The sequence below is a fragment of the Penicillium nucicola genome, assembly GCF_028828085.1.
Source record: "Penicillium nucicola strain IBT 29836 chromosome Unknown utg000008l, whole genome shotgun sequence".
NCBI classification, from domain to species: Eukaryota; Fungi; Ascomycota; class Eurotiomycetes; order Eurotiales; family Aspergillaceae; genus Penicillium; species Penicillium nucicola.
In genome coordinates this window covers 579,722-602,411 of record NW_026643132.1, presented here as the reverse complement: position 1 = coordinate 602,411, position 22,690 = coordinate 579,722, and the positions used below count along the sequence as shown (strand labels likewise).

The window sequence follows — 22,690 nt, the reverse complement described above, 5'->3', positions numbered from 1 at the left end:
TGGGGTGCGCAGCTCGGTTGTGTGCGCAGCTCGGTAGTGAATCACGTTATGGCTCATTCGTGGCATAAACCATGGCCGGCCGCGATAATTCTCAACAGCTATCGGCAAAATATTGATTTGGTAGTGAACCGCATATTAAAATGCTTGGCTCCTAATCCTTCTCAAAAAAGATAGTTGATACCCGACTAACGTTATGTATGATTCAAAGTTTGTTGTCATTAAGTACGCTATCACCCTGTACAGCAAATTACTCGGTAATAAACACGCTCATGATATGGCTGCTTAAATCCCGGTACATATAGCGAGATACATACAGGACACGCTTATTGATACTTGCAGAGGAACAAGAAAAAACACGTTCGTTGCTTAGTGCTCGGAAACGAAGATACCGGCCATACCCATGCCCTTGTTGAATAGTTAGTAACGGTTCAATGGTGTGTTCAAGAATTACCGAAGAATAACTCACAGTTCCAACACACATGGAGGTCACGGCAATGCGCTTGTCCTGGCGACGCAGCTCAGAAAGAGCCGTAACGACCTGACGGGCACCGGTAGCTCCGAGGGGGTGACCGAAGGCAATAGCACCGCCACGGGGGTTGACCTTGGATTCATCCAAACCGAGCTTGCTGACACAGTAGACACCCTGTCGGAAACGAGATTAGCAAGGGATCGCAGTAACAGAAGTCGAAGATACACATACCATGGAAGCAAAAGCCTCATTGATCTCAAAGATATCAACATCATCCTTGCTGAGGTTGAACTTGCCGAGAATCTTAGGAATAGCAAGCGACGGTCCAATACCCATAATGCGGGGCTCAAGACCAGAAACAGTAGCACCACAGAACTTAGCAACGATAGGCTGACCAATTTCAATGGCACGCGACCGCTTCATGAGAACCAAGGCAGCAGCACCGTCGGTAATCTGAGAGGCATTACCACCGGTGGTAGCACTAGGAGCCCACTGGGGGAACGCAGCGCGCACCTTACCCAGTGACTCGGGGGTGGTACCATAGCGAATTCCATCATCGCGGTCAACAACAATATCCTTAACCTCACCAGTCTTAGGGTCCTTGATCTGTGTCTTGACAGGAACGATCTCATCGTTCAACCAACCAGACTTCTGGGCATGCTCGGCCTTCTGGAAAGACTTTGCAGCGAAAGCATCATGCTGTGCGCGGTTAATGTTGAACTGGTTGGCGACGTTCTCGGATGTCTGGCCCATGGGCTGGGAGTTCTGGCTGGCAATTGGGTGGGCAGCGATGGCTGCGGACATTTCTGGGGCACCGCCGTCTTGGTTTTTGCTCATGCTTTCGGCGCCAACAGCTACACCGACGTCGATTGAGCCGGCAATGATTTGGTTGGCGATGTTCTGGACGGCAAGCAGGCCGGAGGAGCAGAATCGGTTGGCAATTGAGGCCGCTGCTGTTACGGGGAAGCCGGCTGCTAGGACTGCTGAGCGGGCAACATAGGCGGAGCCTGGGCAGAGGACATTGCCGACGCAGACATCCTCGACTAATCTGGGGTCGAGCTTGGAGTTCTCGCGGACGCTCTGGAGATTTTATTAGAGTTCGGGTCTTTTTATAGTTGGGCTTTAGTTTGCTGGTTGGAGTATAACGTACGGTGAGAAGGGAGACGAGGAGGTCGTCAACGGTTGTGTCCTTCAAACCACCCTTGCGAGCCTTTGTGAGAGGTGTACGGGCAAGGTAGGTGATGACCTATAGTTGAACTGGTTAATTTGCGAATTTCATTTGCATTTTATGGTAGCATACAATATCATCGGGGTTCTTGGCCAGAAGCTTCTGGCGGGCAGAACCAGGAGCAGCCAGCTGGTTAGCGACAGAGTTCAAACGCTGTTGTGGTGAAGACATTTTGTATGGGTATCAAAAGGGGATGTGAAAAGAAGAAATAAACCGATCGCGCGACGATCATCATTTTAACCCGAGCTCCAAATGAACCGCGGCTAGATCGTGACCGAGCCGAAAGGTGGGACAGGAACAACTTTCGCTCCGAAGGCCGAACGAACTGCCGGATTAACTCGGTCCGACCGGTGTACCATACCGTATTACTGAGTTCCTCGGTCGGTTTTTATGAGCGTTGATTGGTCTGTTGACCACATCTCCTGCGTTTGAAGGGCCCATAATCCCCTGCCGATCGCATCATACCGAATAAAATACAGTAGTGAGAGAGAGAGTACACTTTAGTGACACGTGGTGCACTTCAATCATATCGATGAGGAGAGGCAAGGTATTTTAATAGTGAATATATCATTGGTGTTGGGAAAATGCACTTACCCCAGAAATCAAGAAATGCAAAAAAACCAAAAACCGGGGAAGCTGTTGGGGAAGCCGAGATTCGAATACGAGAAATTTCCGTATCTGCGCAGCTGCACATGCTGTGCAGCCCGCTGTCAGGTAAATCTCCGTATGGCGCAGGCTTAGCGTCGTCACAGACGGCAGATCGAGTCAGACGGGCTTCCGTTTATCATTCCCGAATCTCTGCCCGAATGACTGTATATCTGTTCCCCCAGCTTCTCTAGCGTTTCCAGATCCCCCGTTTTCTGCATATTACCTTTGCGACACTCTCTTTTCACTTGACCTTGACTTTGTGCTTTTTTTTTTGAATCAAGCCTGGAAAGACAGCTTTCAGTTTGAAAATTAGGATTGCTCACTACCGCCATGGACGTCCTCTCCGAAATCGGCGCACCTACGCTGGCCATGGCATCGGCGCTGGGTATAGCCGCTGGTGCGTACCTCAACGCGAGATTCTCACTTTCAACCGATCTGTCCCAAATGTCGGGTGACAAGGCATTTGGAAAGCGCGTCGGCGAGCGCATCGCCAAGCTCGATGGCGCAACAACCATCTACAAGATGTTGGAGCGGGTGGTAGATGTTGAACACAAAGGCGCTTCAGATGCGCTCTGGTTTGAACACCAGACTTGGTCTTATAGTCAATTGAAAGACTGTGGGTACCTCATGCTTGTCAATGAGAGCTTCATGTCGCTAATATAAGATTTGCAGTGGTTGACAGAATGGCCGCTCTGTTGAAGACCCGTAATATCAATTCCGGGGACACAGTCGGTGTTTTTACGACCAATTCACCAGAAATGGTAATCATACTCTACGCGCTCTCCAAGCTAGGCGCAGTATCAGCAATGATCAACACTAACCTGCGAGGTAAGCTTTCTCCCGATGATTTAATCTACGACCAAACTGGATCACTGCGCTAACCCAGACCCGAACTAGACGACACATTCACGCACTGTCTGAACGTTTCAGGCTCCAAGCAAATCATTTCAACAGCAGACATCTCTCAATACGTCAAAGTTGACATCCCCCATCTCACGATAAACCTCACTTCCTTCCCAGACACGAAAACAAGCCCAGTAGAGCTCGTAACGCTCTCAACCCTACAATTGCATTCGCCAACAGGTCTCCCCGCAGCAAAGCGCAGCCCCAAGGATTTAGCAGTCCTCATTTACACCTCAGGAACAACAGGTAAACCCAAAGCCTGCGCAATCCGCAACATGCTTACCCTGATAACTTCGACACCCCTGTCAAGAGATGCAAACGACCCAGCCAAATACTACCCATTACGCATCTACTCCTCTCTACCTCTCTTCCACGGCACAGCCTTCTTCACGGGCGTCTGTGGCGCAGTCGGAAACGCAGGAACTCTCTGTCTGAGACGGAAGTTCTCTGCTAGTCAGTTCTGGAAGGATGTGCATGATTCGCGCGCTACGCGGATCTTGTACATCGGTGAATTGTGCCGTTATCTACTTGCTACCCCGCCCTCGCCGTATGATGCGGACCATAACTGCATCGTTGCGACTGGTAACGGGCTGCGTGGTGAGATCTGGGAGAAGTTCAAGGAACGATTCAATGTTCCTGAGATCCGGGAGTTTTACCGGTCTACCGAGGGTGTAGCCAAATTTGATAATCATGGGCCTGGTGTGTGGGGTGCTGGAAAGGTTGGTTTCTCTGGGCCTATCAGGCGGTTCTGGGAGGATGATACTTTCATTGTGAAGTATGATACGGATAAAGAGTGTCCGTATCGTGATCCTTCTACTGGCTTCTGTGTCCGTTCGGGTCTGAACCAAGAGGGTGAGGCTATTGGACGGGTCAGGGATCGCGACTTGTTGATTGAGTATCTGGGCAATGAGGCTGCTACCGAGCAGAAGCTTCTCCGTGATGTGTTTGTCAAAGGAGATTTGTTCCAGAGGACTGGCGATTTGGTCGTGCAGGACTCAGATGGCTGGGTGAGGTTCCAGGATCGGGTTGGAGATACTTTCCGGTGGAAGGGTGAGAATGTTAGTGCTGGTGAGATTCGTGATCATATTTGTCGGATTGAAGGAGTTCATGATGCTGTTGTTTATGGTGTAAAACTGGCTGAGTATGTTATCCCCGTGGTTCCTTTTCCTGCTGAGCTTTTTGCTGATCTCTTTTCTATTCAGGTATGATGGCCAGGCCGGTGCTGCTGGTATCACGCTCGAATCGCCGAATGTTGAAGTTGAATTAATGTCCAACTTATATGCCGAGCTGAAGAAGAAGGGTGTTCCTTCCTATGCTCTTCCCAGACTTGTTCGCTTGACCGAGAAGTGAGTTTTTTGTCTATATGTTGAAATATTTCCCTGCTCATCATTTCTTTTTCTGCAGGGTTGCCACTGGAGTGACGTTCAAGCAAGCCAAGGGCGACTTGACCAAGAAAGGCTGGGACCCCCGCAAAGACTGGGGTGGGGATATCCTCTACTGGCTGGACGGAGACAAGTACAAGAAACTGGAGACAGAGAGTTGGTCCGAGATCGAAAGCGGCAAGGCCAAGCTGTGATCGTTGTAACGTTACAACGTTGAAGCCCTACATTGTACATAATCGGCCTGGCGATTCAGGCCACCACACCCTAACTCACTAGAGCCGGAATAGTTAAGCGGTGCACGCCACGAAATTAGATAAAGTGCAACCAATCAAATCCATAGGTTGACAAGCATTCAAGCTACAACTAATCCCGAGCAGTCCTAGCGCGATGTACAAAATCCAGTTTACCCTCGCGATCGGCACACTGATTCCAATGCGACTGGTTCCCCTCTCGGTATGAGGGTTCTGGCACCCGGGGCCTCTGCGGTCTCTGCACGGCTGGGCTTATTTAAAGTGCGCCATCCCGGCTGACTTTTTTTTTTTTTTTTCTTCTCTTTTTCCACTTCTGTTGTATAGTGTGCTCTGCAACATCTCACAGTCATGGACCAGGATCAGCATAAAGACCCTGGCATCGCCACTGCGGAGGTGGACCGAACAGGCCACCCCGACAAGATCGATCACCCAATAGCGCCAGACCAATTCGACGAGCGATATCGCACAACCCGTACAGAGATCTGGGCTTATTACGCGTGCGTTGATCGTTGAATTGACCCTGTGCGCAGACTTAACATAAACTGTAGCTATTACATTGGAAACAACGGGTTATCACTATTCAGTGCGTCCATTATATTCTCTCCAATCGATTGCAAAAGGCAATGTGCTCGAGATCAAACCCCCAAATCTAACGTCTAGCCAGACTTTGCCCCAACAGCCTTTCAAAACCTGCTATACCAAGCCGCCCCACCATCTGGCCTACTGGAATTCGCCGGCCGCAACCGCTCCATAAACAGCATCGTCCTCCTTTCAAACGGAATCTCCTTCGCCATCCAAGTAGTAGTCTTCTTAGTAATAGGCTCCTTCGCCGACTTCGGCTACTGGCGCCCGAACATCCTAATCGCCTTGTCAATAATCGCTTACGCAATCGGCTTCGGCTGGTTAGGCGTGCACACGTCGGATAAATGGCACATCGCGGTCGGACTATACATGGTCGGATTGATCGCCTACCAAACTACTCTTACATTCTGGACAGCGGCGTTCCCTAGTCTTGCGCGGAATACGCTCGAGCTCAAGGAGAAGGCGGATGCGTACTCTGCTGGTACTATCTCACGCGAGGAATACGATTATGCTGATACTATGATGCGCAGTAAACTTGCCAATGTGGCGTTTTATGTGCAGTCTGTTGCGGAGATTTTCATCCTCGCTATTATTGTGGGGATCATGTTCGGGTTGAAAGTCAATGATAGCGAGGCTAATAATAACTGGGGCTTGAGTGTCCTTATTGCATTCGTTTCGGGAGTTTGGATGCTCGTTTCCATTCCTTGGTTTGTGTTGGAGAAACGGAGGCCTGGCCAGGATCCAGGCGAGAAATCAATTCTTGTTGCTGGATTGTGGCAGTTGGTGCATGCTATGAAGCAGATTTGGCACTTGAAGCAGAGTTTGTTGTATCTCATTGGTAAGTTTGGTTCGCTCTTGGGAGTGTGGCTTTTGATATTGGATTTGTGGCTAACTTTTCGTTCGATTGTAGGTTACTTCCTGCTTGGGGATTCGCTGAATACGACTGTCACTGTTATCTCCACCTTGCAGAATAGCATTGTGGCTTACAACACCTTGGAATTGACATACCTTCTGATTGTTGGTATTGCTGCACAGGTAAGTCTCAATCTCATTCACATGACAGTCTCAATCTCACAAAATCTTTAGGCCGTTGGAATTTATGTATTCTGGTGGATTCAGCAGCGATTCAAGCTCGGCACAAAAACAATGTTCAACACCATCGCAGTCGGAATCATCTTACTAGACGGCTGGGGCATGATTGGCATCTGGACAGACAAATTCGGTTTCCACAACGCATGGGAAGTTTGGGTATGTCCATTCCCAGCCTGAGCTGATAACACAGAACAAAATACTAACCTTCTTTCTATTTTCAGGTCTACCAAGCATTTTACGGCCTATTCATTTGCCCATGGTACAGCTACTCGCAAATCATGATCTCAGAAGTAACGCCCCGCGGCCACGAGTTCCTATTCTTCAGTTTATTCAGTATCATCGGCAAGACATCCTCGTTCATCGGACCCATTGTTTCAAGCGCTATCATTGATGCCAGTCCGACCGGTAATGCCTCGACGCCATTCTACTTTCTGTTTGCGTTGAGCTTGGTGAGCTTTTTGATTCTGTTTTGGGGTGTTGATTTGAAGAAAAGTCAGATTGAACAGGAGGAGTTTTTGTTGGATAAGTTAAGGAGGTTGAACGGGAGCCAGTCTTCTGCTGAGGCCTCGAATTCTGTTTGATCGACGATTATGTGTCAATTGAGATTAAACCTTACGACGTTGGGATTCGATTTCTATATATCTCATTCATTTTCCTAGCAAATAATATAAACTGCTGCGTATGTTTTGTTAGTTGCTAAAAAGCCACTTTCCCCCCAAACAACTTGATGCCACTATTGAGTTGGCCACTTTAGCACATTTTTGAGTATTATATTTATTTCCAATTTTACCTCTAACATGCGATCAAATAAATAGGTTGGCCTTTAAGCAATGGACTATTTTTTACTCATCACCAAGGCCTTACAGTGTTGCGCTGATCAATGGTAGGGTAAAATTCGGCCTGCGAGAATTGTCTCGGCGCCGAAACAGCAAATATGGGACGGGTTCGGTCCCGATCACTCAGTATATAAATCAGACTGCGACGAACGTTTTCCAATGATTAACCATCATCCGACTATTCCTTGGACGCTAAATTCAATCTCTAATTGACATGTCATCCTCTCATGTACCTCCTGTTATCGTTGTGGGCGCCAGTCTCGTAGGCTTGTCCGCAGCACTATGCTTGGCCTCATACCAAGTACCAACCATCGTGCTTGAAAAGCATTCCGGAGTTTCCTCACACCCTCGCGCAATTGGATTTACAGCTCGGACAATGGAAATCTACCGCTCTCTTGGTATTGAAAATACGGATCCCGCGCCAGAGGATTTTGAGCTGAAACGTCTCCGTGTCGAAAGCTTGACGGGCAAGTGGTTTGAGCGGAGCTCGTGGTCTGATGCTGAAAAGAGGCATGACCATAAAGATATGCCAGAAAAGCAGCCCCAAAGTCCCCGTCCTCCAAAGAAAGAATACTCCGCTTCTCGGGGATCAGCGATCCCCCAGGACAAACTTGAACCTCTCCTTGAATCACTCGCATTGGAACGAGGGGCAGAGATTCGACGCCAACAGACCGTTCTCAAGGTTGACCAAGATGAGAATGGAGTTACAGTAACAGTCCAGGACTCACAGGGCAAAACCCACCAAATTCAAGGCTCGTACCTCATCGCAGCAGACGGAAACCGCAGCACAATCCGCGAACAACTCCAAATTTCGCGCCAAGGCCGCGGCTTCATGCAAAACCTCCGCAGCGTACTTTTTCATGCTCCACTCGAGCAATTTACGAAAGGTATTGTTCAGTTCGAAATCGAGCAGCCAACCCTGAAAGCCCTCCTGGTCTCCTACAATGATGGACGCTGGGCATTGATGTTCCGGGACGACATCGAGCGCGATGGTACAGCTCTCCTTGCTGCAATCTACCAAGCTGTCGGCGATTCCTCTGTCCCGGTTGACATTATCACGACGGGCAAATGGGAACTCACGGCTCTGGTCGCTGAAACCTTTCAATCCGGACGTGTTTTCTTAGCTGGTGATGCAGCGCACACCCTGCCTCCAAACCGCGGTGGATACGGTGCAAACACTGGTATCCACGATGTGCATAACCTTGCTTGGAAGCTTGCCGCTGTGTTAAATGGACGGTCTTCTCCGAAGCTTTTGGATACATATGATGCTGAGCGGAGGCCTGTTGCTCTTCTCCGTCATGATCAGATCTTTGTTCGTGCGGACTATAAAGTTCATCTGGATACCAAGACTGCTACTGGAGAAAAGATTGACGATGATGCTATGGAGTTTGGCCAGATATACTCGTCAGAGGGGTTTATTGGTGTTGATACAGGTATTCCTCGTGCGAGAAAGCCGGATGAGTGGGCTGGTCAGCCTGGAACGCATTTGCCTCATTTCTTGATCAAGAGTAATGAAGAAAGAGTTCCTATTCTGCATGTTGTTCCACGGAAATCTTGGACACTTATTTCCGCTTCTGCCGAGTGGGAGACTGTCTTATCCAGCGTAAACGGGATGTCTCGGAATACGATTCGGTCTGTTCGTGTGGATGACCAGTTGGAGGAATTTCAACAGACCTTTTCAATATCCGAGACTGGTGCTGCTCTTATTCGCCCGGATGGATATATCACTTGGAAAGTGGAGGAGATTCCTGTCAATCCGATTGACGTTATTATGGCGACGCTGTGTCAAGTTGCCTTTGAGGGGAATTCGTAGTGTGCAACTTGGCGATGATATATTTTATTGAAAATCTTCTCACATACGACTCAAATGTGGGCTGAAATTCTTGTACGCCGTGATATGTACTATATTAGCTGGTTCTAGTCCGACATCTTGTATAGTGTATTCTATGTGGTAGATTATTTAGGATCATGGAGAGTTTTATATGTAATTATATGGTTCTATATCATTGGTACAGCAACTTTTTTGGAGGTCCGAGATGAAATAAGATATTATTAGTATTGTGATTATTATCGTTCAAGTTAGCTGTCACTGGGCCATTCCAAATTAAATCTGCTTCGCAATTCTGATCCTCATTCAATAAAATCCTTCCCTATGGATCTGGGTCAATGAGAACCCAGCAGCCTGCAGGCCATCAGTTACTGAGTCCCCGAAGCTATTCGGTCCGCAAATGAAAGCCTCTTTATCCCGAGAGAATTGTTTCCATATATCCGGACTGACACGGCCTGGGTGCGTGGTAATTACCCTAGACGACAGGTTCGAATTTGAAAGATTAAGCTTGGAGGCATGGGAAAAAAGATCAATTTTGACCTTGACTGTCGCCGATATCCTCTCAAGGGCTGATTTCATCAAGTTGAACATAAGTTCAGGCTCTCTCGTTGATAACACAAGTGAAACTTCACCATTTATATTTGGCCCGCGCTCAGCCAGTGCGCTGAGCATAGCAAGGAATGGTGTTATGCCAATTCCGCCAGCGATGAGTAGCATATTCACTTTGCCGTGGCCCATGAAAAAGTCTCCAGTGACACCAACAATGTCCGCAGAAATAGGCTGATCGAACACAACATGCTGGCCTTGGCTCTTTGGATTTCTTTTTTCAGCAGGGCAAACAAGGCGCCTGTCACAGCGCCTCCTTCAACTCTGCGCATGGTTAATTCAAAGAAAGTAACCTTCTTCTGTTCATGAGCACTCGAAACCGTCCAAGTGCGAACGCGATCGTCATTTATCGACCCAGGGGCTGAATTGGCCATGTGCTGATACTGAGGTGGCCCTATCCAATCCATAAAGTCAAGCACTATCGCTTGTCCGGGCCGAATTTTCAAATCACTGGCGCCGACCTCCGAGACAACCTTGAACTTGAACACAGCAAGATCGTGGGAAATATGCGTTGCCTCTTGAAGCACCGCTTTTTGTTGATGAGCACTACCCATATTTGATCCCGCTTCTTCAACAAGGTATTTGATCTTGGGGCTGTAAGGACTGCGCTCCACGGGGGTACCACTCTGTTGACGAACAGGGAGAGCATTCCTGACAAAAGTGAACCCCGTAATCTTCACTGATGTGAGACTGGCGTGTCGGGCCATAATTTTGAGAGCAGGTGGTCCGACAATGTTCTCAGCCAAGCCCGTCAGATAAAGAATATCGCCTGTTGTGAAGGACACGATAGTCAAACCAGCAACTCCACTGGCTTCAATATTTCCCAGGCTGGAGACAAATCGATTTCCTGAGTAGTCTGGGATGATCACTGTGCGGCCATCAGACGGGCTGACCCGGATGAACCCCGGCAAGCCACTCCGAGCATTCATGCCAGCATGAGGAGGGTAAATCTCGTATGTCGACTTTGTTGAGGCGAACATGGTTCCCATGAAGACCGTGTCTGTTTCAAGGATGAATTGAATTACTTCTTCTGGTAGGCGTTCCTGTGGCTCAAGATGTTGACGTCGGTGGACAACGTCTGGTCGCGTTTGAGGATATGGAATCAGCTTCCGTATGTTGATGTACTTAGGACAGTTTCTAGCACTGTATTAGCAAACTTTCCATGAATGATCGGTGGATTCAGTGTGCTTTACTCACCCTATAGCCTCGATGATTTGAAAGTCAATCTGATATTCCAAGTTGGTCCGGCGTCTCACCTCTCGTATCGCCCCGGCAAACTTATTACGCCTTCGCGTTGAGAACTCGATTCCCAACCCGGCAGTCAAAAATCTCTCGGGGGCAGTCGTTCCTTTCTTCTCGAGCCATGTCTTGACTGTCTGTAAAAGCGGATCACCCTCCCATATTCGGGCGTTCATGCGAAGAGTACGTGGGTTTGGGCTATCCACAAAGCCAATATCACCAGTTCGTCCGGCAACAATAGATGCCCAGGGACGGCCATCTTCATCCAGAGTGGCGATCGGGATGAAGGGCAGATGAGATGTGTGGAAGAGACGATGCTGGTCAGGCAAGAAGCTCGTAATAAGCGACCAGTGATCAGAAACGGCACTAGCGAATCCGAGCCTGTGCTGGATTGATAGCTCGCCAGGATGCCAGCCGGTCAGTGCTGCTGTAGCCATTGGTAGTGTTGTGTAGAGGATCCACGACAGTGTTAAGATTGGCGATTGTCAGAAGGAAAGTCATGATATGTATCTCACTTGGTCCCACCGAATTGCTCGGCATGTTTGATATCATCTCGTATTCATGCGCTTTCATTTACTTGGGTGCAGACGCCGGATGACAAATGCCGCTTCGGCGTCTGAACACTCCTTGCAGCGGTGAATGCTCACCAAAGTAACCCTAATCTTGAACGTTTTTTACATCTACGATATTCCAGGACCTTGTAGAAAATTTATTACCATCGCAGAAAAACCCAATTTGGATATTCTAATTATTTTTTAGGACAGGATGCTACTTTCGGCGAAGTATACGGGACTCTCTGCAGGTGATGGGCGAGGATGTCATTATGCGGTAAGCAATCGAGCAGACCCCGGGGTCAATCCCCAGAATTGCCGTATGCGTGTGAGATATAAAGCGATGTCAGATCCTAAATTTTTGATGGTCATGCTCAGATCTCTCAACCGCATATTCACTCATCAATCATTCGGAACCGACAGTCATGGCTACAAACACCCCCGCGGTCTACCACTATCTGGATATCGGTAGATTAGGCCGAGGAGAAGTTGTCAAGTGAGTGTCACATCGCCATACTTTTGCGCAAAACTGACCTTATCAAGGCTTTTCATGAAAGACGCTGGCTTCAAAGTGAAAGAGGTCCGTTATGCATACGACGAGACCTGGCCAAAAGTTAGCAAGATGCTCCAAGAGCAAGGTATTACAAGAACAGGCAAAGTGCCCGCACTTGAATACCAAGGCTTGATTCTGACGCAGGTATGCTACATTGATATTCTTTTGACTGCGCTCGATCGGATTCTAATTCAGATTGCAGCATCTTCCAATCTTGCGGTATCTCGCTAGAGAGCTTGGCTCTTATGACGGAGAGACCAACCAGGAGAAATACGCTGTCGATGTTGTTGCTGATATCTACAGTGACTGGAGAGTAAGCACATTCCTGGCACAGGGCTTGAATTGCATATATTAACAAGTCTAAAGTCCAAGTGGGTTGCGAATCTGTCGAATAAGACAGATCAATATAAAGATGAGGTTGCACCAACGTACTATAGTCTCATGGGACTGTACTACAGTGATGAGAACGGTCCTTATCTGTTAGGGGATAAGATCACCTATGTTGATTTTGCGGTTTATCAGTCTATTGATAATGATGAAAGGACTGAAACTCTTCCGGTATGTTCTCTCATTCAATGATGATATAGAATTGGACTGATGATTTTCTAGTCTTCTCTCCCACAGCCGCTTCTCAAGTTGCGAGAGGCTATTGAGAAGCGAGCTAATATTGCTGATTATATCAAGGAGACACGCAAAGATTAGGATTGCTGATAGGGACAGTTATTGTCTGGAATTACCATTATGTTTTGAAATGAACGGAATGCCTTGCTTTCCTACATGTGCTGTTCGACTGCTTCGATCTGACGGTTGTCTATGTTTCAAATTGCATCCCCAACAGTGAAATTCGCGGGATGTAGTCATGTAATTAAGAACCCAGCCCCTATTTATTTATGCAGGCCGACTTTGAAGCTTCTGTATCCATTTCATTTTTGGTTCGATGTTGGAAAAATGTGTTGGTGAAATTATATATTCTAGTTAAGTAGAACACTCAGCTCAACTCGCTGCTTATAGTTTTCTATAGCAAAGCTCGATGCCGAAACTTCCTTCAAGTTTATACATAAATGAAATGCAGAAGAGATTTGACAAATATGACAGGACTTAACTCATAAAACTAAAAAAGCTTCACATAGAGGTCTGCCTGGAAGCTAATATCTTATTTTGCATTGTCATTGGATCAGCATTTCCGATATATGTATTTTGTCCATTTTCGAGTCTCACAAGGCACAATAATGACAGCCGAGATAAAGAGACCCGTGGCATATGAATATATTACATGACATATTCCAATTATATGTTGTTTAGTCTGAGCACCGGAAACACTATGTGACTGTGCTGCTACAAGGTTACGTATCGCCTGGTCTCATCTCGAGTCCAGCCTAATTCGCGTTCTTAGTTCCAATTGAGATACCCGTCGTCAAGCTCGCTAGGCCTTGAGTTCATACTACGAATAATCTGGGACTCGCACGAGTCACATCAATGTAGCACTCTGTGAAACCGCGGTCCTTTGCAGCGTTACTGTGGCTCAATATCAGGGGAATATCGCAACGTGGAGGAATCCTGTGCGAGTCTGTCAGCTTCTAGCGTCTCAATTCTGATAGCCTTGAAAAGACACGATACACTCTACATTGAGTGTAGCTGGTCAAAGACTGAGATTTGGAGGTTCGTTTGTTTGTGTGACCATCTAAGCAGGAGGGTTGCTGACGGCAACTTCCTATTAAGGTCACGTCCATCGTTGCTTCTTTTTGCTTCTCTTTCTTCCTCTTCTTCCTCTCTTCTTCATCTCCCACTTCCCTTCCCTTCTTCGAGACTTCCAGTAAGATTGAAGCATCCACAACATGTGCTTAACTGACTGGTCTACAGCTCATTTCAACGACTGACGACTTCAACAACGTATTCATCATGTCCAATAACTTGGGCACTGTTAACCTGAGCCTCGTCGAGGCTCCGGTCACCTGGCGCGCTTACCTGATCTGTGGCTTTGCCAGCTTCGGAGGTAAAACATATCCCTAACCCCCCTTCCCCAACAGACCACAACTCACACTTTAGCAGGAATTCTTTATGGATATGACTCCGGCTACATCAGTGGTGTTCTTGGCATGAACTATGTCAAGGAGCACTTCGGTCATCCTGTTCCTAAGAGTGATGATGCCCCTACTGGTATTCAGATTTCTACTTCACGCAAGTCTCTTATCACTTCTATCTTGTCCGCTGGTACCTTCTTCGGTGCAATCTTCGGTGGTGCCGTCGCAGAGATAATTGGTCGCCGTATGGCAATCATGCTTTCCTGTCTGATCTTCTCTATTGGTGTTGCTGTTCAGGTTGGCACCACGTCTGTTGGAGGTTTGGTCGCCGGCCGTTTGGTTGCTGGTCTCGGAGTTGGTGGTGTCTCCTCGGTTGTCATCTTGTATGTCTCTGAAATCAGTCCCCGTCGCGTCCGTGGTGTGCTTGTTTCCATGTACCAGTGGGCTATTACTATTGGTTTGCTTGTGGCCTCTGGTATCGATCAGGCCTGCAAGAACCGAACAAACTCAACTGCCTATCGCCTCCCAATTGCTATTCAGTTCATCTGGGCTTTCATACTTGCCGCAGGTCTTTTCGTTTTGCCCGAGTCACCCCGCTATTATGTTCGCTGTGGACGGACTGAGGACGCATTGCGTTCACTTTCCCGGGTTCGTGGTCAGTCTCCCACTCATCCCGCCATCCAGGCCGAACTCGCTGAAATCAAGGCGAACTTTGAATATGAGAAACGAATTGCCAGCACCTCCTGGACCGATTGCTTCAAGGGTGGTATGTCGGCTAACGGCAATCTTCGTCGCATTCTTACCGGCACTGCCTTGCAAATGTTTCAACAGTGGACTGGAATTAACTTCATTTGTGTGTCACTCTCTAAGCCTTTGTCTGAATACATTTTAACCTTCGTGCTCATATAGTCTACTACGGAACCACCTTCTTCCAGCAGGTTGGCCTGCAGAACCCGTTCCTGATTTCGACCATTACAAACGTTGTCAATGTCGTTACAACCCCCGCCTCCTTCTACATGATTGAGAAGTTCGGACGTCGTAGCCTACTGATCTGGGGTGCCGTTTCTATGTGCCTTTGCGAGTTCATCATTGCAATCGTTGGTGCTGCCTCTCCTGATGGACAAGCACGTAAGGCTGAAATTTTGACATCTGGTGTGATGAGAATATTAACATGAATCTAGAAACACCTGTCTGATTGTATTTGTCTGCTTGTACATTGCCGCATTTGCCACTACTTGGGGCCCTGCAGCCTGGGTCGTCATCGGCGAAATCTATCCTCTTCCCATCCGAGCCAAGGGTGTCGCCCTCGCTACAGCTTCGAACTGGCTGTGGAACTGTGTCATTGCCGTCATCACCCCATACTTGGTAGACAAGGAATACGGCAACCTGAAGTCAAATGTCTTCTTTGTCTGGGGCAGCGCTCTTTTCCTCTGTCTTATGTTTGCCTATCTCGTCATTCCTGAGACCAAAGGCCTCACTCTCGAGCAAGTGGACAAGATGCTGGAGGAGTGTACGCCTCGTAACAGTCCCAATTGGACCCCTCACGATACTTTTGCTCATGAGATGGCCGTTGCAGAGTTTTATCATGCCCGCTTGCGTGAGAATAAGCCCGTCGCTTTCCACTCTAACCAGACAATTCATGCGGGTACTATGGAGGACGTGACGATTGTCTGAACCACCTCTAAGTTAAATTGCTCTACACAGATTCGATACAACACTGATATCTGTATCAAGTTGTCATATTGGGTCTCTGTTGAAGCACAGAAATCGAAATTCGATTGGGGATTCACAGAAAATTACAAATTTACAAAAACAGGTTGTGCTCAATGAGAATCCCAATATGGTTTCAAATGAGGATGGATGGCTGTGCATCCAGTTTCATCTTACCGATTATGTGCTCAGCCCTTTAGCTTAACGAAATGAAGAGCTCCAATCTATGAAAAGAGTACAAGTAGACATAAAGACTTTGGTATTGAACAATAATTTTTTGGGATACACATATACACGCCAGCTTGGAGCATACATGGGTTGCAACGTTGCAACGAAAGGACCAGGAAGGAGACAAGCCATTCAAACGCCAGACCCATGCTCTGCCATAAGCGCCAAATCCGATACAAGACACCACATTCAAAGAGCAGTTCATTCCGCATCGGAAGATGCGTCCTTGGACTTGCTCTTCTTCTTTTCTTCTTCTCCTTGCGCTCGGCCGCATCGTCGACATCGACATCCGCATCGGCCTCGCGCTTCCGCTTCTCCTTCTTCTCCTTCTTCCTCTTCTTCTCCTCCAAATCCACCGGCGCAACCTCCTCGGGCGCAATGAAATCCTTCTCGCGCTCCCGCATCTTCTCCTCCCGCTTGACCCGCTGCCTCTCGACAACCTCCTCCTTCTGAGCCCGCTCCTTCGCCTCCTTGGACAGGAAGTACTCGCCAGACTCGATCTGCAAGTCGACCTTGCTCTTCTCCGGCGCAGGCGGGAACGGCGTGTAAACCTTCTTGGTCTTGTCGGTAACCTGGAAGGGAACGTGACGCTTGGACAGCGTGCGCTTCTTGAAGTTGGGCAAGAATCGGTCCCAGGACTCTTCCGCCAGCGTCGGGTCCTTGGCCAACTCACGCTTAATCATCAACTCCTTGATGTGGTAGATCGGGTGGATATTCGCCATGCAGTCGTCGATGATCCGTCGCACCTCCTTCAACCCCTTGTAGGGTCCCATGACCGCAACAGTGTTTCCCTGTACGAGGATGTATGTGCTGGTAAGGAGTTCCAGTGCTTTAAGGGTTGAGCCGTTGGGACCGAGGATACGCTGGCGACGCTTGACGAAGCGCTCTTTGTTGCGGACCTGGTTGCGGATCTTGATCACGTCGCAGGCTGTGCCGTCTTCGAGGATCTTCATCGCTTGTGTGACGGGCACGCTACGCGCGAGCAGCTTGATCAGATCACGGGCTTTCATGATTGCCGCTGGGTCGTAGGTCTTTCGTGTCGTCTTCACTGTCATGCTGCCCTCAACCAAATCCAGTGTGCAGGCAATTCCCTGCTTCTCCAGGGCACGGGTGATGACCGGCCATGCTTCCTTCAGGTATTGTTCGCGGTATTTGGGGAAGAGGGTCATGAAGGATGACTCCTCGGCGAAGCTTCCTGCGGCATTGTGTTCGGGTTTGAATTCTTCAATCTGATCGGGTTTGGTTAGTTTTTCCAGCGTAAATGAGAATGGAGAAGTGAATAGCTTACTTTCCACTTGTCAATATCATCTGTGTCCCATGACTTCTCCTTGTTGTGTGTGGAAGGCATCTTGGCTGATGTTGCGCAAAAGAAAGAAAGCGACTGTTCCGGAGCTCAAATGAAAATCCGCGCCAACTTTTTTTCTCCCCGCTTTCCCCGATCGGGCAGTATTTATGCCTGGATAATCGGGTGTCTACTATCTTACTTATAATTGAGTTATCGACTCTAGAGGATGGCATCGTCAGTGCCACTGCTGCTCTACGAATGTTGTATTCTGCGCTATCAAGAAGAACTCCAGATCTACCATGTTCATGGCGAAACTGGGATATTGGGTTCTCCTCATCCGCTGCAGCATGACCTGATAGTCAACGAAGTATGAGCAGATTGGATAAGTTATGTTTTGAGTTCCACACTCCATACAGTAGAGAGCCAGTAAGGCTGAAATATAAGGACAACGTCTCCAAGGATCCACCGGCCTAGCGTGAAGTGCTTCATATTTGATCTGGCCAATTCTATGCATTCCCCTTTCCCCTAATAAAAGCACAGCCGATAGATAGGATCGGGTACCGCAGGTCTGTGCCCAACAGACTGCTTGAACGCCGAGAGTCGGCACCGTCATAATTTATTGGTTTCGGAGGCGACATGAACCCAATGTGTTTTGTATTTATGCTCTCCTTGGGTCTCTCTTTCTGGGATGTCTTTTTGATCGCTTGTTTGTCAATTCTCGAGTGTCGAGTTCGAATGCCTCGGACTGATCATCTGAATCATCCCAAGGTGGAGGGTGAGAAAGCAGTGCCAATTGAGGCTGTTTGTAGTCTTTTCTTGTCTCTCGGGGCTTTTGTAAACCAACACGATTGACTCTGGACAAGGTCTCTGGAGACCTGATCTTGACTCAAGGACATTCCACTCCAAACTTTAAACGTTTTCCCGGCGGGTTGACCTCGCCGAACGAAGGACAGGGGGCAAACAACTTGCTAGTTCTGTCGGGGTTGAATCTGCAGCTCTCGTATAGAAACCAGGTGGTCGGTAATCGAGCCGTCACGGCGGCTGTGGGCAGCTTTGATTGGGTGTCTGCCAGAAGTAACGGTGCGCTCACTGGCCAGATGGTTCTTGCTGCCCAAGGGAGGTCAGTGGGATAGGAGGCATCTGGCTGGCTTGGGGCGAAGTGGGATTGGGAGAGGGAAGTCTGACAAATTGCAAGGCTTTCAGGGAGAGCAAAGGCAGAAGTTTGACGGTATCACGTTGGCCGGAAGATCTTTGGAGGCTGAGCGTCCTGGTAGTTGCAGGTGTCTTCCCGTCTGGTTTCCCCTTCCACTTCGCTCTTCTCTTTTCCTCTTTTCCTCGTTTCCTCTCGTTTCAGCTCTTGGTCAACCTTGCTGCTTGTCGAGCTCTGAACGATCGAAGATTTTCGTGGCCACTGAAAGCTTATCTCGAAGAAACTCCGCCCATGGGCCCCCCCCGTTGAGGCTCTCAGGCACCAGGTACGAGGGAAATTGGGCACTCACCGATCTCCATCGTCTGAGTCTGTCTACTGTGCACTCTCTTCACGTCTCAACAAGCAGTCAGCACCTTACACTAGGGCCATGCGAGTCATTGCTTAGCGCAATCCCCAGGTCCTCCCCGATCCCCCGATCTGCCAGATCCCCCGATCCGCACCCGGACCACCAGGTCCTCCGATGATCCCGCGAACAATCACAGGCAGGCAAGAGATTACAGCCCAAGGCTGGGCGCGTATGGGCATTTTCGATCCCGCGAAATCAACGATACCAACGAGAAGTGGGCTACGGGCGTTCTCACACGCCAATCGCCGAGTCCCACATGCTTCTCTGTGCGACCATGTTCTCCTCCAACCACACCCGGATTCCCTGTCTGTCTGGCAGACTCAACTTCGACAGTAATGGAGTCGTGTCAGGGATGCAAAATTTCGACATGCTAAAGATGGCACTGGTATCAAGATGAGTCTTTCACTAACCATTTCTCGCTATGCTGATTTATATGCAACGGGAATGCAAAGTGAAACGATCAAGAATGTACATGTGCATGTTATGTGAGATTTGAGACGAGTCGGAGGCGTGGAGTGTATCAGGAGAATCGAAAACGCCTTGATCTCATCGTGAAGATATTCTCGATGTGGGACTCATGTCGGATTCGACAAGTGCAAGTTCGCCAAAAGGGACTTCTATGGCTTTCGTCCAATGCAAACGTATCTGCTTTGTCAGACAGCAATGCTTAGAATGCGAAGAGCGAGACATACAAGGGAAAGTATGGTTTCAACGTGAGGTCACCCGCCTCCCGTTGTGCCTGTGTGATAAGGGATTCGAAGCTCTGTGGCGACATATGCAGACGTTGTGTCAATGGGTAGAGGGCGAGTGATCGAAGCAGTTGTTTGATGTTCTCGTGGTTGGATCGGCCGATGTTTTGCGTTCTTGCATCTACTCTCAGTCAGTCTTGATCTGTTTCCCAAAGGGAACACAAACAAACCATTCCCCCATGGACACAAAGGAAGAGGGATCATCTTTATGTCTACCTCTTCAAACCCTGCCTCTGTCATGAGCGTTCTCAATTTCGAACCTATCCGAAGGTCCTTCCTATCCTCCAGAGCACGCATATAGTGTGTGCTCCACCGTCTCAGGGCGTGGTCGTCAGTGAGGGAGCCATTGTCGGACTGCACATTGAAGTATATTTCGACTATTTGAACCCATCCTCCTGGCTTCAATACTCTTGAGGAAACCTGATATTAGTTTTGGGAGTTCGACTGGATCATTTCAGGTTCTCAGATCAACAGCAAAGTCAATCTGTCAAGAGGTTTCGCACCTGACTATGTCACGCAAATAGGATGGCCATCGGGCTCGGTGGATACCGGTCGCAAGTAGTCTCGAGTGGACAAGGTCGAAATGTTGACTGGGAAAGGTGAAGCGGCGATTCAAATCATCAACCTGTGGGATGACATATTAGCAGCTTTCGTGGGAAGGTGTTGTGTCGTTGATTACGACTTGTCAAACGAATCCTTGAGATACATCCAGAGGTCTGCGACAGTACCACTGCTTCTCTCTTGATGCAGGGTATGCTGTCACCAAGGTAAAAGATGAAACAAACCTACCTGAAGCCACAAGTTGTCAGGGACATCGTCTGGATTCATGTGCGGGGCAATGTCCACGCCGGTGACCTACAAGGCACCGAGTGTCAGATAATTTCGAGGACGCTGAATGGAATATCTCACTTCGCAACTGGGATTTTGCTCAGCGACCTCGACAGCCCAGGATGCGGATCCATGCCCACAGTCTAACACTCTTCGAAGTCGACGTATTGGTGGAAATATGAGGCGATTGTCGAAAATCTTTTGGAAGACTTGCTGCTCGTCCTCGAGCCGTTCTGCTTCTTCCTGTGTTGCTGATCAGCAGTGCAACAATGATGAGACACCCACATTCCTACCTCATCAACTGGCCCGAAATATGTGCGGTTATCGATCGAATATTTCTGATACTCTCGACCGTGGAATGTGACAGTATCGAGAAACTCACGATCCAGTTCTATCGTCTGAGAGTCCGGATTCCTGTATAAATGTCAATTTCGTCAGGTTGCAGGCAGTAACAGGGAGATCGAGCGTACGCCATTGTCACCCTGGATCAAGTGGAGTGGTAAACAAAAAGGAAATTTCAGCTGGTTTATACAGATTTGACTGGCCAGGGCGGGGTTGAATCTTCCGGGTCCAAAAGTGCATCAGATCACGATGTTTGGAAAAGGTACGAAAATCGATGTGATTTTCATGGAAGCGATCGGGTACCGCTTGGACACGACGGCGGCAACGGCACCCTTGGGATGGCGGCTCGCGCGAGGATCATTCACTTCTGGCGCCTGTTGGTGAAGGTTCTGTGGAGGGGGTTTCAATGATACAATGAGCCCGAATGAAGAAATGAAGAGAGCCAAATGGGGCCTCCCTGTTCAATTGCCTCGTGAAAGATCACAAAACCAAATTGCGAAGACACGGGGCGCTCAACGGTCGACTAATTAGCAGTTATGGGGCCAGCGAAAGTGGTGCCAAATACGATTACTGCTGACTCCCTTGTCCCCTTCGGATCGCTGATGTGGTCCAGGGCAGCTCCAAGATCTCATCCGCACAAAGGAACTACTGCGCGTGACAGCTCCCAGGTCTTCTACTCCAAGGCAAATGGGATATTCGACCAGGACGGAAGAAGCAAAGAGCGGGTCGGTTGAGTAGCCGAATAATGGTTCACAAATAGTGCTGGCAGGATTGGCATACTAACATGTAGGTATCAGGATAGACTTAACTCGGTTCCGCCGCTTAAAGCCAAGCTAATGAACTTTGAGCCGAGACGGCAGTGCCGTCAACTAATGCACAGTTCGCCGTCACGCATAGTACCTACTTTGCATGAAGGGTCCAAGAGCGCCCGTTGCTGTGGGTTGAGTGCAACTGCCCACGCTGCACCTGTGACGTCCATACCAACCTGTCAAGTATCGTTTCTATCCGAAATTCGCAGGAATCACTCGGTTAATAGGGGTTCTAGTGCCTGTATCCAGGACTTGGCCCTATGGTTGCTTCTGGTGATTTGTGTTCAACATTTGGCAACAAGGTGCTTACACCATGGGTGTCACAAGCATTTCGATCAAGAATGGAAGAAATTAACGATGCATTCCCTGCCTGAATCACCAAAACACTTGACTATGAGGCTGGAACGGTTGTTCAAAAACAGTGCAACATGGCCATACGGACAAAAAGTCTTCAGAAATCGGACATCATGATAGACCAGATCGAAAAAAAAGGGCTTCGGTATTCAAGTCTTGACCAACCCTTGCTGCACACCCTGCATTACATGTACATTACAGATTCCAGAGCTCTGGAAACGGATCTTCGCCGGTTCCCGCTGTCAGTTCCAATCAGGATGAAAAAGAAACGAAGCTGCTCACAATTGGACCGGAGCCTAATTGGGCCGGAGCCTCGGTGACCGGTTTTCAAATCATTTATTCACGCCCCAAACCGAACCCGTACCCTCGGGCCAAGGTTTTTGCAATACTGTGGGTGCAAAGTGGCTTGCTCAGCCCGGTCTCACAAATAGCACCAACAACCCAACTCTAGTGGGGATTGACTTGGTGAGGATCAGCATCATCCTCGTTGGACATCCGTTCCCTCGGGATTTTATGTGGATAGACAATAGGGTTGAATGTGTTCCATGCCCCTCCTCGCTCTCGCTCACTCACACCGCTTGTCTTTTTCATGTTTCGCGTTCCATTCCAATGCTGTTGGCCGAATTGATGATGCTATGCG

General features: G+C 48.6%; 9 protein-coding genes across 9 annotated transcripts; 5 read left to right on the top strand and 4 right to left on the bottom strand.

The window, feature by feature from the left end:
• Positions 1-366: 366 nt before the first annotated feature.
• Positions 367-1,868, bottom strand: N7511_007715 (putative peroxisomal 3-ketoacyl-coA thiolase (Kat1); the record flags this gene model as incomplete). Its single annotated transcript, XM_057130092.1, has 5 exons — positions 367-405; positions 467-643; positions 701-1,549; positions 1,620-1,715; positions 1,770-1,868. The coding sequence occupies 5 exons, from the start codon at positions 1,866-1,868 to the stop codon at positions 367-369; spliced, it is 1,260 nt and encodes a 419-aa protein (XP_056981875.1).
• An 807-nt stretch (positions 1,869-2,675) lies between these two features.
• Positions 2,676-4,824, top strand: N7511_007714 (putative bifunctional fatty acid transporter/acyl-CoA synthetase (FAT1); the record flags this gene model as incomplete). Its single annotated transcript, XM_057130091.1, has 5 exons — positions 2,676-2,961; positions 3,018-3,173; positions 3,243-4,389; positions 4,451-4,594; positions 4,653-4,824. 5 exons carry the CDS (start codon positions 2,676-2,678, stop codon positions 4,822-4,824), a joined length of 1,905 nt encoding a protein of 634 aa, XP_056981874.1.
• A 405-nt stretch (positions 4,825-5,229) lies between these two features.
• Positions 5,230-7,136, top strand: N7511_007713 (putative autophagy protein (Atg22); the record flags this gene model as incomplete). The annotated part of the gene is made up of 6 exons (XM_057130090.1): positions 5,230-5,378; positions 5,430-5,464; positions 5,546-6,301; positions 6,374-6,498; positions 6,550-6,711; positions 6,777-7,136. The coding sequence occupies 6 exons, from the start codon at positions 5,230-5,232 to the stop codon at positions 7,134-7,136; spliced, it is 1,587 nt and encodes a 528-aa protein (XP_056981873.1).
• A 469-nt stretch (positions 7,137-7,605) lies between these two features.
• N7511_007712 (uncharacterized protein) lies at positions 7,606-9,204 on the top strand (the record flags this gene model as incomplete). The annotated part of the gene is made up of 1 exon (XM_057130089.1): positions 7,606-9,204. One exon carries the CDS (start codon positions 7,606-7,608, stop codon positions 9,202-9,204), a length of 1,599 nt encoding a protein of 532 aa, XP_056981872.1.
• Positions 9,205-9,525: 321 nt separating this feature from the next.
• On the bottom strand, positions 9,526-11,501 carry N7511_007711 (putative oxidoreductase, FAD-binding; the record flags this gene model as incomplete). Its single annotated transcript, XM_057130088.1, has 3 exons — positions 9,526-10,039; positions 10,060-10,962; positions 11,023-11,501. The coding sequence occupies 3 exons, from the start codon at positions 11,499-11,501 to the stop codon at positions 9,526-9,528; spliced, it is 1,896 nt and encodes a 631-aa protein (XP_056981871.1).
• A 539-nt stretch (positions 11,502-12,040) lies between these two features.
• Positions 12,041-12,870, top strand: N7511_007710 (glutathione S-transferase; the record flags this gene model as incomplete). Its single annotated transcript, XM_057130087.1, has 5 exons — positions 12,041-12,111; positions 12,159-12,312; positions 12,371-12,481; positions 12,535-12,726; positions 12,778-12,870. The coding sequence occupies 5 exons, from the start codon at positions 12,041-12,043 to the stop codon at positions 12,868-12,870; spliced, it is 621 nt and encodes a 206-aa protein (XP_056981870.1).
• Positions 12,871-14,067: 1,197 nt separating this feature from the next.
• Positions 14,068-15,863, top strand: N7511_007709 (sugar porter family MFS transporter; the record flags this gene model as incomplete). Its single annotated transcript, XM_057130086.1, has 4 exons — positions 14,068-14,161; positions 14,218-15,042; positions 15,099-15,317; positions 15,439-15,863. The coding sequence occupies 4 exons, from the start codon at positions 14,068-14,070 to the stop codon at positions 15,861-15,863; spliced, it is 1,563 nt and encodes a 520-aa protein (XP_056981869.1).
• A 260-nt stretch (positions 15,864-16,123) lies between these two features.
• On the bottom strand, positions 16,124-17,475 carry N7511_007708 (KRR1 small subunit processome component; the record flags this gene model as incomplete). Its single annotated transcript, XM_057130085.1, has 2 exons — positions 16,124-17,356; positions 17,416-17,475. The coding sequence occupies 2 exons, from the start codon at positions 17,473-17,475 to the stop codon at positions 16,124-16,126; spliced, it is 1,293 nt and encodes a 430-aa protein (XP_056981868.1).
• A 2,110-nt stretch (positions 17,476-19,585) lies between these two features.
• Positions 19,586-21,020, bottom strand: N7511_007707 (class I SAM-dependent methyltransferase; the record flags this gene model as incomplete). The annotated part of the gene is made up of 8 exons (XM_057130084.1): positions 19,586-19,613; positions 19,661-19,838; positions 19,888-20,126; positions 20,221-20,342; positions 20,507-20,572; positions 20,627-20,788; positions 20,839-20,959; positions 21,016-21,020. The coding sequence occupies 8 exons, from the start codon at positions 21,018-21,020 to the stop codon at positions 19,586-19,588; spliced, it is 921 nt and encodes a 306-aa protein (XP_056981867.1).
• Positions 21,021-22,690: the final 1,670 nt, after the last annotated feature.